General features: G+C 49.0%; 1 protein-coding gene across 1 annotated transcript; it reads right to left on the bottom strand.

The window, feature by feature from the left end:
* Positions 1-1,656: 1,656 nt before the first annotated feature.
* MEX3A (mex-3 RNA binding family member A) lies at positions 1,657-19,502 on the bottom strand. Its single transcript, XM_050930830.1, has 2 exons — positions 18,727-19,502; positions 1,657-2,765 (listed from the first exon to the last, which is right to left on the bottom strand). The coding sequence occupies exons 1-2, from the start codon at positions 19,202-19,204 to the stop codon at positions 1,660-1,662; spliced, it is 1,584 nt and encodes a 527-aa protein (XP_050786787.1). The 5' UTR covers positions 19,205-19,502; the 3' UTR covers positions 1,657-1,659.
* Positions 19,503-19,838: the final 336 nt, after the last annotated feature.

Raw genomic sequence — 19,838 nt, 5'->3', positions numbered from 1 at the left:
TTGGTACTTGGTAGGTTAATCCAACACATGTAACTTTGCCACCATGGCAATTTGGCATCCAGGTACTGGTTGAACAAACCTGATCACGTTAAGATGCTGGATTGTGATTGGCGTCGAGGCCAGATTCGAAGCCTGTCTCTCCCACTTCCCAACAGTTTAAAAAGTATCTGATTTAACAAAACCAGGAGTCTTCAAATGATTAAAAGGATGTTCAACAAGGCAATTCATTTATTTATTTTTTTTGTTTTGTTCTGAAAAAAATATAATATATAAAAGTGGCAACCTCCGGAAGATCCAGGTTAAGGACAGGTGAAGAGGTTTTGGTCCATAAAGAAATATTTTCTTCCTTTTTTTTTTTTTTTTTTTTTTTTAATTTTCCACTTGGTTTTGGGTAACAAAAGTTTTGGTCCAGTTTAAAAACAACGACGACGACAAAATTATATATATAAACTCGTTTTTTGCTTTCGGTCAGGATGCATGTTGGTTTCAAATGGGCTCATTGTCTGTATTGCATGATCGTCTTTCTTAGGTTTTGGTGTGGTATACTTTTTTAAAGAAAAGAATGTTAGCGTGTGTGTGTACTTTAAGAAAAGAACAATGTTGTGTGTGTGTGCGTAGAGCTGCAGCTGGCATCACTTGGAAAAAGCAAAGAAGAGTGAACTATGGAAACATGGAAGTCAATCCTTGCCCTTGGATGGGAACTCAAGACTGGTTTTGAAATACCCTGTTAGTGACTCCTGATTCAACTGATGAACAAATCCCTGTTTGGACTGGAAAAAAAAACAAAAAAAACAAAACAGAGTTCCAAACTCCGTGGTGGCTCAGAATAACAAAATAAATGCTAAGCACCCAGTGTGACTCCTACAGGTTCTTCCAAACCTTCTTCAGTTTCACCGGCGTCATTTTTATGTTTTTTCAATGTTCTTTTTTTTAGAAAAAAAAGGAAAACAATAAAAGTTCTTTAGCTGCTGTTGTGATTTTTTTTTTGTTTGTATTTTTTAAAATCTTTGAGGTAATAGAGTTGTGCCCTCGTTCTAACAGGTTCCCAGAGGTTGATGGTTTTTTTCCTTTCTTTTTCCCCCCTTTGCCATCTGTTTTCTTTTCTTTCTGTTTGTTTCTTTCCAAGCTCTTGTCTGCCAGTTGGTTTGATGTCCCCAGGAGGAGGGGGCAGCTGCAGACCAACAGGGAGTGTCGGTGGGGAAGGAAGAGCCGTTGGGGAAGCTCTTCATTTTCCACGTGCCCCTGGTGTCTCGGTCAAATAAAGATGACCAAGCTTGGTCAATGCAGAAGAGCTGTGAGTCCCGTCTCGCCACAAAAAAAAAAAAAAAATTAACTAAACCGCTTTGCTTCCGAGATCCAAGTGTGCGTTCAGAGTACTTGTTTTAAAAAGACATCGTAGGCTGGAGCATTGTTTGCCCTTCAAAATTTCTGGCTTTTCTATTCATTTTAATTTATTATTATTCACTTCTTTTTTTAAAAAATAATGTACATTGCTCGTAAAATAATTTTTTTCTTCTTCTTTAAATTAATTATTTTATTCTTTCATTCATTCGGTTATTCTTCAGATGTCATTATTATCATCATCATTATCTTTTGATTGGACTCCTACCCCCTCCCCCTTTCGGTCCCCACTTCCCCCCACCACCCCGTCCTGTCTCTTTAAGAAAATATTCTAATAGCCTGAGTGGCTGCAGCATGGCAAACTGGGCACTCTGGGTCGGTCCTCTCGCAGATCCGCACAGCGCACTCCATGCAGAAGAGGTTATGGCCGCATGGCACCAGGGCTGCCGTCACTTCGCTTTCAAAACACACCATGCACTCCCGGCTGCTGGAGATGGATGTCCGGGCAGTGGTGCTGGCTCCCAGCTTGGAAAATCCTTGCAGTGGTTCCCCTGGAGACCTTCTGGGGAGCCCAGAGAGGTTAGGCTCTTGGATAGAAGAGGATGGGGAGCGATGCGAGTTAGGATGGACGGCGCCAGTGCTGCCGGATCGTTGCTGCTTAGAGAAGAGCACTGAGACGGGGTTGGTGTTTTCCTGCCCGGCCCACATGGGGGCACCAGATTCTGGCACCCCATAATAGAGATCTTGTTTGTTCACACCATAGTTAGGAAAGAGGTAACCATAATTGAAGTCATTTTGGTCATTCAGTCGAGGTGTCTCGTAGACCGGGTCCACAGAGCAGTCACCAATGCACCCAAGGCTGTTCTGTCGGAAGGTGGAGAGGGGCTTGCAGCCTGGGGCAGGGGTGTGGACCCGCCACGCCTCTGAGTAGCGGTTCTCCATGCTCGAGTCAGGGCTGCTGGACAGGAAGTCATTCTCATTGTTATATTCCAGGATCTTGCCCGTCCTCACCGCGATGTGGGTCTCAATCTCCTCCCGGGCCCGCTCCACATTGCCGGGTGCTCCTGTGATCTCGAAGACGGGGTCCCGGTCCCGGCTGGGTGTGATAATGTAGGTATTGGTTTGCTGCTGGATCCGCTTGATGGTGGCCCCTTTGGGACCCACTACCAAGCCCACCACACGATAGGGTACACGGACCCGGATGGTGACTTGGCCGGGCAGGGTAGGGGCGCTGCCAAAGTTGGTGCCGGCCTTGTTGCGGGAGGCCCGGATCATGGAGAAGTGCTCAGCCGCCGAGATGATCTCCCGCCTAGCCATGGCAACGTCCTCCCGCCGCCCTGTCACCATGAAGACTGGCTCCTCGCCGCGCACCGGGGTCTTGATGTAGGTGTTGGTCTTTGCCCTCAGAGCTTTGATCTTGCAGCCTTGGGGAAAAAGCAAAGACAGGAAACAAGGGAGAGGGATTAGAGTCAAGGCCTTCTCCCCAACATCCTCTGCACAAAACCCCACCTGGCGCTCAATTTTCCCTCACGGCCTACCCTGTGTCCCAGCCCAATCAGGGGCCCAGCAATCTCCCACTCCAGACACAGTCCTGCCAGGGGCCAAATGACCAGAGCCATGTATTCTACACTCCCAGGTCTGTGCGTAGTGACCAGTTCGTCCAATGGTCTCCCCCAGAAATTTAGGGCCTTAACATGATATAGCTCAATGTTTTATGATCAGCAGCCTCCCCCGACTCCATCCTCCCAAGCAGGGTGTGCTGGGTAGCGATTCCACCCAGCAGGTCTATAGAGAGAAATATGAGGCTCTGGTACATCCTTTGCTGGGGCCTCATCCTCTCCCCATTTCATTTTATTTGCACAGACATCACAAGTGTTTTGGGGGCTCCCTGAGCTCAGGGTCCCAGTACAATTGCCTCCACTCTCTCCTCCTCAAGTCAGCCCTGCCCCTCAGCCCCCGGCGACCAGGCGAGGCTGGTGACCGATGGTGGTGGCACCATCTTGAGACCAGCAACCCCAGCCCAGGAAAGGAGGGGGCTAATGCAACCACTGGGGAGGAAAGCTTCATTTCACCATCGCAGGGATAGGTCTCTTAATGAATGAGGCTCCACCATAACCCCTCAGCTACACACTGGGGAGTGGGGAGGGAGAGGCCCCTACTCCCCCAGACACACACTGGGGTGGAAGTGGCCCCCGCCCCCATAGCTACACACTGGGGGGGGGAGGGAGAGGCCCCTGCCCCCCTCAGACACACACTGGGGAGGGGTGGAGGGAGAGACCCCCGCCCCCCTCAGACACACACTGGGGAGGGGTGGAGGGAGAGGCGCCCCCCTCAGACACACACTGGGGAGGGGTGGAGGGAGAGGCACCCCCCTCAGACACACACTGGGGAGGGGGGGAGGGAGAGGCACCCCCCTCAGACACACACTGGGGAGGGGGGGAGGAAGGGGCCCCCACCCCCCTCAGACACACACTGCAGAGGGGGGGAAGGGAGAGACCCCCAGCCCCCTCAGACACACACTGGGGAGGGGGGAGGGAGAGGCCCCCACCCCCCTTAGACACACACTGGAGAGAGAGGAAAGAGAGACCTCCCCCTCACCCCCCACATAAACACTGCATGTAGAGACCTCAGGAAATCACCTGCCCTCTGCCCCATAGTGACTCGTGCCCCCAGTCCCCTTCGCCCCCCCCCCCGGCCAAGTGCCCTATCGTGTCACCCTGAGAACCGTGTCCCCTCCCCTACACACTGCCTGGGCCCTGAGGGGGATTAAATGGCTCCCATGGCAACGCAGGATTCAGCCTGCCTAAGGGGCTCCAACCCATCATTCCCACTGACATTAATAGGCCTTATCCCATTGACTCCCATGGGGGAATAACGGGACCCTGGCTGCAGACAAGGGAGGCTCAGCCCCTCTCAGCACACTGAAGGTCCAGCTCCTAAATGTAACTGTTGGCTGAGGAGATTAGTGGTGAAAAAGAGGTGGGTTGCTTGAAGAGATGGGTTTAAAGGACGGATCAGGTGCCTGGCAGAAAAGTGTCCCGGCCTGGGGGCAGCATGATGGAAAGCATGAAGCAGAGAGCAGGGGATGAGGTGAGGAAGGGATAATGCAAACAGCGGGGCCTGGGTTCCCCAACCAGCCAGTGGGAAGGTGGCACGAAGCCCTCCCCGCCCCCGACAAAAGGGGATAAGGATGATTTAAACCCCTGAGCGAAGGGTGATAAGGCCACGGGGCTGAGAGTTTGGACTGAGGACCACATGTAAGGACAATGACTTTGTTACCCCGGAAGGGGTGGAATTAAAAACATGGCCTGTCTGAAGAGCTGAACTGCAGCAAAAGACAACCCACTGCAGGACTGGAGCAATCACTGGCAGGGAGCACTACAGAGGAAAGAGCTGCTATGCCATATGCAGCGGCGAGGGGGCGAGCCAGTGGTGAGTCTTGTTATATTAATTTAGATGGAATATATGGGCCCAAAGAGTTAAAGCTGTTAACTTGACCCCGTCTGTCACTGTCCCACATTAAACAGTGTTAAATAACCTCTGGGGTTTGGTATACGGAGGCTGCTTAGTACCATGGCAAACATGCTAGGAAATTCACGCCAAAGGTTAGAAATGTATTGATTGAAACACACAAAAGGAAAAGAATCAGAAGACGGCAAAAAGCGTTGGAACTGAGATTGAGTGATTATGCAAAACAAATTTAATCAAAGCCTCTTTTTAAAGAGGGCGAATACTGGTTAAAGTCTTTTATTCTGTCAAACAGTCCTTGGTGGGGAAAAAAGGATTAGTACTGGTGTTCAGTTCTGAGTTGGGAATGATAGCCTCAACACAGAAGGGAGAGGAGGGCAACACGGGGAAAACACAGCTTTTGTTGATGTTTTTAGGGTACAGGGTGACAGGTCAGTCAGGAATGGATGCTTTAGGATGCTCTCGACCCTGCCTCACCTCCGATCATCTCAGTGATCTGGTCAGGTCCCTCTCCTGGTCCATCTCAGGACCTGCAGAACTGAATGGACTGCCTTATGCCAGTGTGGTATAGTTGACTTCAAGATCAGGTAAAAAGCAGAGAGAGAGAGAGAGAGAGAGGAGAGAAGGAATATAGTGGGGGACAGAAAGACACATGAAGGAGGGGAAGAAGACAGAGCAGGATCTCACTTGTGTGAGCCTGGGTTCCTCACTGGAGCAGCAGTGATGGCCAAGTGTCCCCAATGGAGTACCAATGTAAAAATCCCTATGCCGCAGCCACAATGGTTCTGGCAGTTCCCTTTCCTCCCAAGCCTCTTTTTAGTGCCCCAAAAAGTGTGATGGGTGGAACGGCTCATTCTCTCCTTATTTTGCCCACCAATTAGGCCTAAGTTCCAAAGCACCAGTTTTGGCTCATTAATTTCTGGTCAGCTGCTCCTCTTGTTTACCAATCATAATCTTAATGCAGTCCTTGGGTAATATCAGTCAGTCCTCTCTGCTGAAATTAATTTAGTCTTTCTGTCTCCTTAAATCTTTTCTTAAAACAGTTTTATACAACAGGTCATTGTAACAATTCATGAACCTTTATCCACTTTCCACTGGCTAGGCTCACAGTTGTAGTAGGCCTGCTAGGCCTTTGCGATGACCTGTTATGGACGTATCTCTGGCCTCTCCCAAGACTGGGATTTATTGTGCTGGGACATGGTGAGAGACAATCCCTGCCCTGAAGTGCTTACAATGTAAATAGACAAAGGAAGAATGATTATCCCCTTTTTACAGATAGGAAACCAAGGCACAGAGGGTAAATGATTTGCATAAGGGCAAACCAGGAGTGTGTGGTGGAGGCAGGAAACCAGATGTCCTGGGTCCTAGCCCAGCACCTCAGCCACAAGACCATCCTTCTTATAGGTAGAAATAAGGGATAATTACTAGTTGAAAAACAAACGTCCTTTGTAAGTTGAAAGAAAAATTCTTCCTGTAGGACAGAGATTCTATTAAAAACTTCTTTTTAAAGCATCTCAACTTTGGGACCAATGCCTGACATGATTTGTCCCATTTGAAATAATGAAGCCGGGAGACTGGCAAGATCAAGGGGGATGGTAAATGAAGCCTTTCACCTCTAACCCATCCGTTCAAATCATGTTGGTAGTGACCCAGTGTTGTTAACATCTGGAGGCTATTAGGTTCCTTGTGAGAAACAAGTTCAGCAGATCTCAGCGACACAAAACCAGCTGTTGTCACTGGATCCCTTATTGTCAGCCTCAGTGGAGAGAGAATTGAATGTGCCCCTCTCGGTCACAGAGATGATCCCCTCCAGACAGAGTTGAGGCACATTGGCAAGTGTGGTACGTTTGGGGTGGCAGGTAGAATCTTGCATTGCCACTGCTGCGCTGGTATTGAAAACTTGCAGATGATCAGCTCTGCCCGCACCCTGAGTTCCTGTCACTGGCCACGTTCAGCGCTCCACAGGCACATGATTTCTGCCAAGCTGTGGATCACCTAGAAATTCCTCTGCTTTTCACTTTGTCTAGGGCTAACCATTCCCTTTCCCACTGCAGCACCAAGCCTGCAGGTAGCCAGCAGCTGTGCCCCCCAGCCCAGCCCACTTAGTGGCAGCTGCGCCTCTGCCTCCCTGGCTTTGCTGCTGGATCAGTGGAGCAGCACATCTACCAGCTCCATCCCCATCTCCAAAGCCCCACTGTGAAGAAGGGCACAGAGCCGGAATGCATGGTGCTTGGGCCCTGCCCATGAGCCCCAAATCTTCCTGTGGAACTGCAACAAATCTGCAGCATCTGCTGCCACAGAGGAAGCAGCATTTTGCCCTAGATGAATTTCAGAGAGGTGAGATATGCAAAATAAACAGTCCTGGCAGCTGATAGTACAGCATGAGCGGTAGCAAGATGAGCTACCTTCCTATACTACTTCCCTGTCAATATCCTAGATGCTAGAGGAACCCCATCAAAGTGCTAAGAGGAGAACTGAATCTCCAAGGTCCAGTTACTCAACTTCTCTACTAAGGCTGCCTGGTGGTTTTTCTGGTATGGAACTGGACTAGCCCCACCACACTCACTCCACACAGGCCACTGAACAGTTGTGAAGCTTCTGGTCATAATTGACCTGGGTGAGATTTACACACCATCCTAAAAGGGAAAGAGTATATACCCCATTACCAGTCCCCTCTCCCTTGGTCAAAAATTGCTTCCTGTCTTTTCAAAGGGAGGGAAAGGAGATTCATGGTGGGTTGATGTAGGAAGGAGCCATGGTACAAACAGCCTTAGACAAGGGAAAGCAGGAGATCTGAAAATGAGCGGCTCCCTGCCCGTCCCCCCACAAATCTGCAATAGGCAAATGGGGTTCTTCCCAGCTGCAGCATGTTGACCTAAGATGTCTCAGTTACAGCTAGTCAGAAAAAGGGATGTCTTCAACCTGCTTCAGTCTCGATAAATACAGTCCCCCCTTGGTGTTTGCTGACCGGGGAGCACAAAGGTTTCAGCTTCCAGCCGGAGCTGTGCAAACCCTAAGCCCAAGCACAACTCACCTGCTTTCCCATGCTGTTACAGCTCCAAAAGCTGGACCCGGATCTGAGTATGTCTGAAATATAACTGAGATCTGGAGGCAAGAAGGATTTCCTAGTTGGTAGAACATTGCGCTTGTGCAATCTGGGACCGACTCTTAGCTCTGCCACACACTGAGAAGCATGCCACTGCCTTTGGAGACCTGAATCCCACTTTAAAACGTGATCTGGGGGGTCCACATCCATTGACTTTCACTGCACTGAGGTTCCTTTTGAAAAAGTGACGCAGGGCCAGATTTTTAAACGCATTTAGGTGTCAAAAGATGCAGACAGTGGAATTTTCAAAAGTGCCCAGGCAGCCACTAGGCACTTATCCACACTTTCAGCCAAACACATACCTTTAAAAATCTGACCTGTAGGCTCCTAAGTCACTTAGGTACTTTTGAAAATTATTACCCTTTATTTCCCCTGTGCCTCAGTTCCCCATCTGTAAAATGGGGATAAAACCCAATAATGATTGTGAGATGCTCAGATACTATAGTGAGGGCCAAAAATGTACCTACTAGATAGACCAAAGACTAGATGTTAAAAGTATTTAGGAGCCTCACGATCCAGGTAGATGTTTAGTGAGATCTTCAAAAGCACCCAGGCACCTAATTCCCCCAAGTGCCTAAGTAAATCACATATGTGCCTATCTGCATTGTTAGGGTCCTAAATACACCCTGCTGCTTTAGACTGAGTGGCACCAAATATGATGACATCACATCGGAACACAACCAATGAACAGAGGAACAGTGGTGGTGTGGTTAAGGTGCTCGCTTGAATCTGCTGGCCCCACGTTCCTTCCCAGTAGATTCAGATGGAAATCAGGCACAATCCAGCTGCAGGTTCTGCAGCTCACTCTAGCCCCAATCTCTACAGCAAACTTCAGGACAGCCTATTCTCTGCTACACCATGCCTCGTGCAGTCTGCCAACCAAATCAGGCAAGTCTGTAGTGCTCCATACTCATGCAAATGACTGCATAAGGTGCAGGACAATGGAGCACCTGGCCCGATAGGGCTACTGGTAGATTAAGGAGATAAGGCTCTGATCCTCTGACTGGCATTATCTGTATTGGGAGACTGCACTCCACCACCTCTGTAACCCCCTTCCCTGGAAAATAAGCCACTTCCTTGTCTTCTACTGCCCTCCAGTCCCAACCTTCTTTCCTGCCTTTACATTGTACCTTTAACACACCACAGCCTACAAAGAGGTGTTCTGTACCCAAAAAACTGGGGCTCCTCAGCTCGTAGGCTGAAACATTATTATTTATATAGATCCTAATAAGTAACAGCAAGTCTCTGAGCTGGGAGCTCTGGACTGGAGTTCGTCTTGCAAGATACTGGCTTATGGTAAAATCACGGCATTACACCAATGTAACACTCTTATTGCCGGGATCAGCAGCAAGGATTGAACCCTGCCTCTTCAGCACAAGGCCACTCACTTGAGCTACAAGGATAACTCTAGGTACAGCCACTTTTTTTCCTCCTTTTTTAAGACCTGCAGCAGCAATTGCAGTGTCAACTGACTTGGGCTTGTGCGATGCGGATAAAAATAGAAGTGTAGATGTTCCCGCTCAGGCTGGAGCCCGGGCTCTTAGATACGGCCCCCGTCGCTGGGTTTCACTGAAGCCTGGAACACCTACACTGCTCATTTTAGCTCTGTCGTGCAAGCCTGAATCAGTTGACCCAGGCTCTGAGAGTCACTGCTGCGGGATTCCCACCCCCCACTGTAGATGTGCCCTCTGTCAGCTGGCAATAGTGGTAGACTGTTTATATGGTTCAGCAGGGCCACCCAGAGGATTCAGGGGGCCTGGGGCAAAGCAATTTCGGGGGCCCCTTCCATAAAAAAAAAGTTGCAATACTATAGAATACTATATTCTCATGGGGGCCCCTGCAGGGCCCAGGGCAAATTGCCCCACTTGACCCCCCTCCCTCTCCGGGCAGGCCTGTGGTTCAGTCACTAGATAGGGTTGCATAAAGCATACTGGACCACCACATCATGCTAGTCAACCACTGTGCAACACAACCATTTGGGCTGCATTAGATCGTATGGCAATGAAATACAATGACACCACATCAAAACGTCACTAGCTCATAAGTAAAGAATGGTCTGGTGCTTAAGGCACTGGCCTGGCACTCAGGAAACGTGGGTTCACGTCCCAATACTGCCACAGACTCTCAGTACAAGTTAGAGCAGGTCATTTAGCCTCTCTGGAGAAAATACTCCTCTGCCCTTTATTTAGGGCAGGGCCTGTCTCTTACTATGAATCTGTACAGAGCCTAGTACCATAAGTAATGTGACAACACCTAACTCTGCCAAGACATCGATTTCACAGAGCCCCATGGAGGGAGTTGCTAGATGCAACCCTGAGAAAGATCAAGGCAATTCCCAGAAATCCAGGCCAGCTAGAAACCCTACTGAGTGCTATCCAGCCTGATGCTACTCCCCACTGAGATTGTGCCCTGCAGTAGATTTGCAGTGCTTTGTCCAGTCAAGGTTTAAAATGGCTCACGTGGACTGACTACTATTTACTATTTGTACCGCAGGAGCACCAGTCAGGGATCCGGGTCCGTACAAACACAGAACAAAAACACAGTCCCTATCCCACAGAGCTCACCATCTTCATAAGATTAACCGAGAGTCCATGATGTCCTGTGGGAGATCACCCCACCATTATATAGTTAATGACATGCTTCTGCCTTGGGGAGAATGTTCACCTACTGTGTGGGACTGAAGTTACATTTGCCCGAACACCCTGGTATTTAGGTAAATAGGTCTGCATCCCAGGAGCAAGAGTCCCGTTTGCATCCAAAATAGAATGTCAGATTATGCACTTGCCAGGGGTGGACCTGGGATCTGCTAACAGGAGAACCAGGGACAATGGTTGCACACAGATTGAGGGAGATCCAGGCCCAGCCTGATAGGAAACAGTCAAGCAGGTGACGCAAAGGGTCATGCAGGCAGAGACAAAGGAAGGGGGCTCCATGCTGGGGAGAGATGGAAGGAAATCAAGGCAAGATATACATGAATAGGGACAAATGTAGAACAAGATCATATAAGCTGGAGCATGTAGGGAGAGGTTACAGTGATAGCGAGAAACAAACAGTGATGTGGGCGGGGGGAGAAGGAGAGACGCACAGAATGGCAATGGGGACACAGGCAAGGAGACAGCACAGGAGAAAGGAGGAGGGAAGATCTGGAAACGGACAAAAGGACGCATGGTGCAGCTGATGGTGTGAGAAGCAGGGGGGAGGAGGGAGGGTCTCCAAGCGGCCTGCCGACAGGAGAGCTAGCTTTGCAGAGACAGACAGATGGGGGAACCTTTGCTTTAAACTAAAAAACACAGGAAACAAGATTGACCAACACCCAACCATTAAGCCAGGAGGCTCCTTACAGTCCAGTGGGCCAGATCCTTAGCTGATGTGAATTGGTGTAGTTCCACGGAAGACAATGAAACAGATTCTCAGCTGGTGTAAACTGTTTTAGTTCCATTGACTTCCAACTAAGCCACGCTGAATTACACCAGCTAAAAAACTGGCCATTCTTATATTTGATTTATCCATTTATACTTATGATGGGGCCCTAATCCTGAGCCCACATCCAATCCTGATGTTGCTCTATGCTAGTGTAAATGAGGGGTGTAACTCCATTGACTTCAGTAGGTGCATTTTTTGGCACCACAAACCAGAGTCAGGATCCAGCTCTATTCATCCCAGCTGGAATAAGCAATAAGGATGGCATCCTTTCCCCACAACACACATACACTCCTCCTTTCCCCTGTTTTTGTTATTCAAGGCTTTTTCTCATCTCTAACAAACAACCCAGAACAAACCTCTTTACTTAGTGGATTAGTAAAGGGCCAGATTTGCCCAGTACGCTAGCAAGAATGTAAAACTAAGTAGAGAAGAGAACCTGCAGCACATTTCTGTAGGGAAGTAGTCTTTAAGGCATTGCACAAACATCATCTAATTTATCCCTGCCAGCTAGGTTTTTATATTGGGAAGGGAAATAAGCCTTTGCTTGTCTATACAGGTTGTTGGTTTTTTTAAAAAACTCAAGTTCATTGATCGCCAATTATCTCAAGTTCACTAACAATTTTGTAAATTATTTCACTAAACTACAAACCTTCGTCCAAGAATAAACCTTTGTGGCATGTCCAGACTTGCACGTACAAACGAGTTAGCTAACTGGAGGCAATTGGTAATCAGTTAACTCCAGCTAAAAAGTCTAGTCTGGCCATATCCCAAATATGGTGATTAGAAATGCTGGAAGATTGGGATAGAATGAGTCAAATTCTCCTCTCTGTTACCCCAATGTAAGAGCCTGCTCCAAAAATACATGGAAGTTGAGGGATCAAAAATTAAGGGCTTGGTTTGTCATTGCCCTGCACCTAGAGTTATTTAATCAGTGCAGTATGGGTGTAACATGCTATCGTTTGCACACACTGGTCCCAATACTTTTCTCATAACTGGTTTTACGCCAGTGTGATTCCATTGAGAGCCAATTCTTGTTTACATCAAGATCCCTTTGCACTGCTCTGGCAGCGTCAAGGGGGCCTTAAAGTGGATCTAAATCACAGATGCACTCACTTTGGGTGTAAATGCTGATGCAAGGCACAAGGCAAAAGAGAATCAGGCCACTGGAAGTTTACACCAGTGTAAATCCAAAGTTAATGTCACTGATAGCAAAATGCAGCTTTTCATTTCCAAGACTGAAGGCCAGATCCTCAGCAGCTGTAGCTCCACTGAAGCCAACATGAATGATGTTCAGCTGGTGTAACTCCACTGAAGCCAGTGCGTTAGACCCTCAGATCAAGGAGAAAATGGTGCTATGCCAATTTACATCAGCTGCTAATCTGGTCCTGAGGTTCTTAAACAGATCACATCAACTCAGTATTGGTCTTTACACATATATATATTTTTAAGATATAAATAATTCCCACAGACAAAAGTTTTCAGCCTGATTCTCTTTCACACCACCCCCTTTACACCGCTCTGGTGTAAATTACATACATATGGATCAGCTTTAAGGCACTTTTAGGCTGCCAAAGCAGCACAAAGGGGCCTCAGAGAAAATGAGGACCTGGCCCCTTATCTGTAATATTCATAACATTAAAAGAGGCCTGTAAAATAAACAACCATCAAATATATCTGTGTGGCAAAACTTGTTTTGTTGCTGGTGAAAGTTGAGTTCAAAACACATACACAAACCACCAGAAACATGCAACCACTAATTAACTGTTGGATGAGATTTTGTTGCATTGCTGATGAGAGCTGTATTAAAAAACACATACACACACAGTACCACAAATAAACAACAACTAAATCTTTTTGCAGTGAGGCCTTAGTGCAGTACTCATGCAAGTTGTGTTAAAAAAACACCAACACACCCCAAAATAAGTGATCACTGAATTTCTGTGTGGTTGAGGCCTTTTTGCATAGCTGATTAAAGTTATTCAACACACACACACACGCATATACACCCCAAGACACCACAACCAACCACCATCTTGTTGTGTTGCAGATGGAAGTTATGCTAGAGAAAAACACAACCTCGACAGCAGATCTCAAACAGCAAGGCATCATCATGCAGGGTGGGTGTGTCAGTGTTGTGCCCGCATGGCGCAATCCTGACGTCTGACTTTGTCACATGTTTTAGACCTCGCTGGGAGAACTGCACAGGGATGGGAGGCTGCGAGACAAAGGTGGGAAATTGGTGGTGGTAATCTGGAGGGAGGGGACCAAGGACTAAACAGCAACGTGTTTTCCTGCCGCCCTAGATTCTAGCCACCCGACTATGCAGTGAGGTTCATTTGGTCAGCAGTAGCACAGCCAGCAGCCAGACCCAACACATGGAAAATTCCTTTTGTCTCTCCAGGCTTCACTTTCTCCTCCTGCTACACACACTTTTGGTTAGGTTCTTAAGAAACACCCAGGGCAGATTTCCCTCTTGCATCAACTGGTGTAAGTCCAGACCAAGCTGGGCCTGAATCTCCTTTACACTTGACACCGCTCGCTTGGGCACACAGCCCAGTTTACACCCAGAGTGAGAATCAGGCCCCACTGCACCGAAAGGAACTAAAACTGGGATTTCCGTGGCAGAGCAGACAGCAGGATCTGACCCAGAGCTGCTTCCCTGATTCTTTTAGACACACCTCCACATGGGGGGCGAGGGGAGGAGATAGAATCATCAGGCTGCCTCAATGAAAAGGTTCCCTCGGACTGTTTTTAAATGCAGAGAACGTTAGAGCGACACAAAGAGCCCAATCACCTGGGGTTACTGGGGCCTCTTGTTATTTGACTTCACCTCACCAAGAAAGCACAATTTATGTTAAGCTCCCTCTCAGCATAATCGTCTCTGTTGACAACAGGGCTAGTAAGAGCAGGCGGGGAGATGCTTCACTAGAGAGTCTCTCCGGATTTAGGGAGTAATGATGTTGCTATTGCTAATAAAATAATAAAATAGTAATAATAAAATTATATTTTATTGTTATTATAATTATACCTAGATCTTACAGAGGACTTCTTTTCTCAGACAGGGTGGGGGCGCACAGTTTGCAAATCCACAGCTGGGAGCATTAGAAAGCAAACCTAATCCTCCCCCATCCCCCTACCATACTAACAAAGAAATGTGACTGCATATCAGCTCAGGATGCTGTTTAAAAACTGGAAGCCCCCAGCTAGCCGCTACCTTCCCTGTGGGTGGGAATGGCACCAATTAACCTAGCAAAACATTCAACTCCTTGCCTCTCTCAGGCCTTTCCACAACTAGGCCCTGGGCTCCCCAGTGAAGAACCCAGGTGTTTTAGCGCCTCTGAATTTTGTTCCTTTTAAAGTCCCAGGCACATGTAGTGAGGGGTCACACCTCTCACTCCCCTCCACTCTCATCTGGCATCAGTCTCCTCTCTGACAATCTTGATAGTCTGGGCACAAGAGCCTTCTCCTTTGCAACTCTGGTCTCTCTGCTCTTCAAAGTCACCTGCAAACCTATTGAACATCTCCCCTGCCCTCTGCTATGAATTTTGCATTTAACTTTGTGAGCATATTTAGCTCTTGGGAGCAGCTTGCATGGGTGGTAGAATACCGGAGCCAGTAGTAATTCAAAGCACTCCGGGGCAGACCTAGAAGGGACCCAGAAGAGGTAAACATCTGCAAACCCAGCAAAGCCGTATTCTGCCCTAGCTTCACGTACAGAGGGGGTGAACAAGGGGCTGGAGGCCAGGCAGAGGTGCCCCCAGTGGGTTTGCACCTCCTGTGGCCATAAGCAGCCAAGTAGGGGTTTGCCTAGGGGTCATTGCTCCCACTCCAGCTGTGGAAGGGAATGCCTGGTTGGTCCAGGTACCGACCATGGCTCCAACCCCCATGCACGCGGAGTTCATAAATGCCACTCTCAGGAATCATTATTACTTTGTTCCCTGTCAATCCTTCTCTGGTTTCCTTCCATCCACACTGATTTAAAAAGGCAGCAACTGGCTCATCCCACAAGATATCCAGGTTCATTGCTGACCTTTGTGGCAAGATGGGGGAGGAAGTGGCCCTATGTACATGGCTAGCAGCATCCTCCAAAAACCAGGCTCTCCAGGGAAAAAGCCAGTGTCCTAGTGATTCAGAATCTTGTCCCTTTTAAAGTCCACAGCCCACATAGCCTGGGGTTGCATCATTAATGAGGCTCCTGCAGTTTACAGAATGCAGCTGGCTCTTTAAGGGCATATTAACAGTTCCCAAGGAACATGCGTATCTATCAAGCACAAGTTTATTTCCTGGAGCATCTATCATTCAAACTGGATCCACCCCTCCCGCCCCCAAATTAAACCACTTTGCAAAGAGCGCTACAAACATTCAAATACATGTTCTGGCAGTGTAAAGGGGTCTTAAACTGGGCAAAAATTGCACTGCTAGAAGTGTGCAAAGAGGCCTTGTGTGTGTACATTTTTAATAAGTTGCACCTGGACAGCTGGGAAAAGTTTTTTTTTTTAAAGATCAAGAAATTTAGCAATTTATTTAATTGAAACAATGTCAAGTTTAAAAGAAAGACAACTGGTTTTGATTAAAAATCCTCAAACAAGTTTTTAAAAAAGGATATTTATATCTCTTTTCCATACATTTTTATCTCTTGATCCTCAGATATCCACTGAAAGCAACCATTCCCCTTTAATGTATCACAGGCTTGCATTGGCTTCATCCACTCTATTAAACAAGGGACCTCATTTATAATCTTCATGCACTGGGTTCTCCAGAGACTCCAGGCAGGCCTTTCAAAAGAACTCAGCACCCATTCACCTAACCAAAGTGATCAGGGATAGCAACCAGCAGCACCCATTGTCCTCAATGGATGCTCAGCACTTTTGGAAACCTGTACCCCATCATCTAACCTTCAAACAAAAAACAGACCCCCAAAGGCATAAGATTAGACAAGAAAGAAAGAAAAAAAAAAGATCAATCCTCAGCTGGGGTAAATCAGTGTGGTTACATAGACTTTAATGGAGTGAAACTGATTTAAACCAGCTGAAAATTTGTCATCTTGACTTTAAATGGAGCAATGCTGATTTACCCCAGCTGGGAATCTGGCCCATGGATACTTACCAGTTTCCCAGACATTGGAACCAACCCTCCCGCCTCGCAGGCAAACCACTAGTGGGAGAATTGCAGCAGGTTTCTGCGTTTCCTTCCATCACTCCATTCACAACACACATACTGCTGCATACAAAACAAATCAAAACACACCCCTCTCCTTTAGTTTGGGTCAGGGATGCTATCCAGACAGAAAACAACGCAGGCATCTTTCTGGCATTATATAACATTTCCAGTTTTGATTTGGTCTAACAAATCTCCCTCTCTCTCAACTTTATTAAACAAAGGGGGCCTGATTCTCCATTGCCCAGCACCTGGTGCAATCGTTAACGCTGGTGCAAACACCACCCTGCTGACAACGCTCACTCTGCTCTGGTGTAAATGACTGCACATGGCGTAGGGGCATTGAGAATTGGGCCAGGGAGATCTTCTTTGATAGCAACATACCCCCACAACCCCCATCCCCTCTATTCGCAGAGACACTGGGCCAGATCCTGAGCTTGGTGGTATGAATCCAGAGTGAAATCCATTGACTTTAACAGAATTGCCCTAGGTTTACACCGAAATCAGACCCCTGAGGCACTTTTGCTCACACTGGGGTCTTCTAAAGGCACCTCAACTGATGGCAAAAGGCCTAAAACTTGCTTTCCCAGAAGAAAGTCAAGCCACTGAAGGCCCTATTGTTCCAATACATGTTCCACTTAACCATGCACAACCATTAGTCATCCATATTTCTCCCTAATTCCCCCCCCTCCCCAGCATCAACCTCAAGGACCCCCTTTGCCTTTCCTCTCTCCCCACATCTGTCCAACAGCAAAACTCCCTGCTAAGGGCAACTTTGACTCAGGACCCAAGAAGAGGCATTTGGTTTTTGAACTGCAGTTTTGACCAGTCACGCTTCCAGTGCATCAAGTTACTTGTTTAGAAACAAAAAAACACATCCCACTTATCCCACACTGCTCCCCCCCCCCAACATAAAACTTCTCTCCGCCAGCCGTATTAATTTTAACCCTGCGTTAGCACTGGACTGATGGCTTCCAGGAATAATTCCTTCGACTTGGAAGCCTGGAAGGGGGTGGAGGGGGAGAGATGGGCGACTTAGGAGTGGGTGTGGTATATATATATAATTTTTTAAGCCCTCCTCCATTCTACCTCGCTTCGAATGGAGCCCGTAAAGAGAACAAAAGCATCACTGTCAAAGAGATTCTGGTCAGCTCTGGGGGGGATAGAAAAGGAGGATGGAAAATGAAGAATAGGGCACAAGCAGGATTGTTAAATTCCAAACCCTCCAGTCACATGATTCCAGCAAGAGTTCAACTTTCATTAATCTGTTATTTGAATCCTTTATAGGCCTTAAGAACGCCCCCCCCCCCCAGCCCACAGCACAACCCCCTCGACTTCCAGCACGGAGCCCAACAAAGGGGATTTTCCCCTCGCCCCGCCTCGCCCCCGTGGAAAGAATGAGCGCACGAGTCTCCCTAGCCGGAAGGCAGGGAGTGTGGCTGGAGAGAGACATATTTCACACCAGCAAAGTAGCAAAAATGAGGGTTTTTTTCGCCAACGAGCGGAATGATCTCACACACATTCCTCCGGATTTCAGAGCAAACAAACCAGCCAACTCGGGACCATCGCTCCCTGCACTTCGGCCCAGAGAAGCCCTCCTCGTTTCAGTCTGGGGACACCGGGGGGGCGGGGAGGGGAGAGCCAAAGTGAGCTGTATTTCTCCCGGAGGCAGAACATCCACATTTCCCCCCTTTTGTTTCTTGGCATTATGAAGCACTTTGAAGGGTGATGAGAAGAAAGGAGAAGGGATGTGGGGGAAGCATTTCCCTCCCCCTGCAGTGGCCATTATTCATCCCCGGAGAGGGTGGGTGGAAATACTACTAATAGATGGACCTAGTCGATAACAATGGGAGAGGAGGCCTCACAATGGGGCGGCGGGGGGGGGGGAATCTCAAGCGGACACTATTTAACTTTAAAACCCACTTCGAGTTCCACCACGCCCCCCCCATAACGAAGGGGAAAGACCGGTGTGTGTGTGTGGTGTGGGGGGGTGTTTCCCTAGTGATGCCAACTGAGCGGGTGGTTTAACTTTTACCACTTCCACGCACCCCCTCATCTTAACAAAAGAAATAGGTAGGATGCTAGACGGCGAAGATGGGGGGCGTGGAGGCAGGGAAGAGGAGACAGAGTCATGGGGGGGATGTCTGGGAGGGGAGGCAGGTTAAGAAGGGGGGGCGCAGGAGCAGGGCACACACACAAAAGCCCCCCCACACACACCCACCCACGCGTACCTTGCCTGCCCACTATCTCCGCCACGTGCTCCGAGCTGGGCACGGGGACGCACTCCGTGGTGTTGGAGCTGCTCTTCAGCCGCAGCTCAGCCTCCTTGTACAAGGCGCACAACTTGGTCTCGGCCGCCCCGGCGGTGGAAGCGGAGGACGAAATGGTCGTGGAGCCTTTCGGGGCCGGCGGGGGCGGCTGCTGCGGCGGCGGCGGCGGCTGAGGCTGGGGCGGCTGCTGCTGCTGCTGCTGGGGCGGCGGCGGCGGGTTATTGTTGTTGTTGTTGCTGTCCTCCGCTCCCACCACCACGGCGGAGGAGGAGGAGGAGGACGGGTCCCCCAGCCCGAGCAGGCATAGCTGATCCAGGGCGAGCTGCAAAGCTCGGTCATCCTCCAGCAGCGCCCTGTCCTTGCTGCTCCCCGCGAAGCAGCCTAGCTCGCCGAAACCCCCGTTCCTTTCCATTATCCCTGATACTACCAGGCTAGGCATGGCTAACAAAGACTTGAGAGGGGGGTTGGGTGGTGGTGGGTTGGGGAGGGTGTGTGTGTGTGTGGTGGTGGCGGGGGGGGAGTGTGAGAGAGAGGAGGGGAGTTGGGGGGGAACAAAGAGCTTGGGAGAGAGAGAGAGAGAGAGAGGAGGGGGGAAAGGCAGAGAGAGAAACAGACAGAGGGAGAGAGAGAAAGGGACCCTCCGCCCACCTCCCCTCGCACTGGCCAAGCCCCTTTCTCTCTGTCTCTCTCGGTTCCTTTCTGTAACCTGATCTCTCTCTCTCAGGCACTTCCACTCCAATGTGGATCCCCTCCCACCTTTGCCCAGAAAAGATTCCCCCACGCAGCCCCCTCTCCTTGGCAGACCCCGCCTGGCTTTTGAGGGGTGTGCGGAGAAAGAGGCGCAAGAAACAGCAGCAGCCAGCGTGTGCAAAAGCAGGGAGACGAGACGGGGGGGAAACTCTTTTGTTTTAAATTCCCTGGCTGCAGCATGAAACTGACACTCAGGAGGGCCCCGGAGGCTGCTGGGGGATGTAGTTTCGCCCACAGGCGCACACACCCCCTTTTCCTGCTGCTTCTGCAGTCTAGGAAAGAGAGCGAGAGACAGAGAGGGAAAGAAGGGGAGGGAGGAACGG

This window comes from Gopherus flavomarginatus, chromosome 20, assembly GCF_025201925.1.
Source record: "Gopherus flavomarginatus isolate rGopFla2 chromosome 20, rGopFla2.mat.asm, whole genome shotgun sequence".
Lineage (NCBI taxonomy): Eukaryota > Metazoa > Chordata > Testudines > Testudinidae > Gopherus > Gopherus flavomarginatus.
Note: the sequence above shows the minus strand (reverse complement) of the source record. Positions and strands in the feature narration are given on the sequence as shown.

Coding starts and splice junctions, on each gene's coding strand:
- MEX3A (XM_050930830.1), bottom strand. CDS start 19,204: ATGCCTAGCCTGGTAGTATCAGGGATAATGGAAAGGAACGGGGGTTTC. Junction 2,766..18,726: donor GGAGATAGTGGGCAGGCAAG/GTACGCGTGGGT, acceptor TTTTTCCCCAAG/GCTGCAAGATCAAAGCTCTG.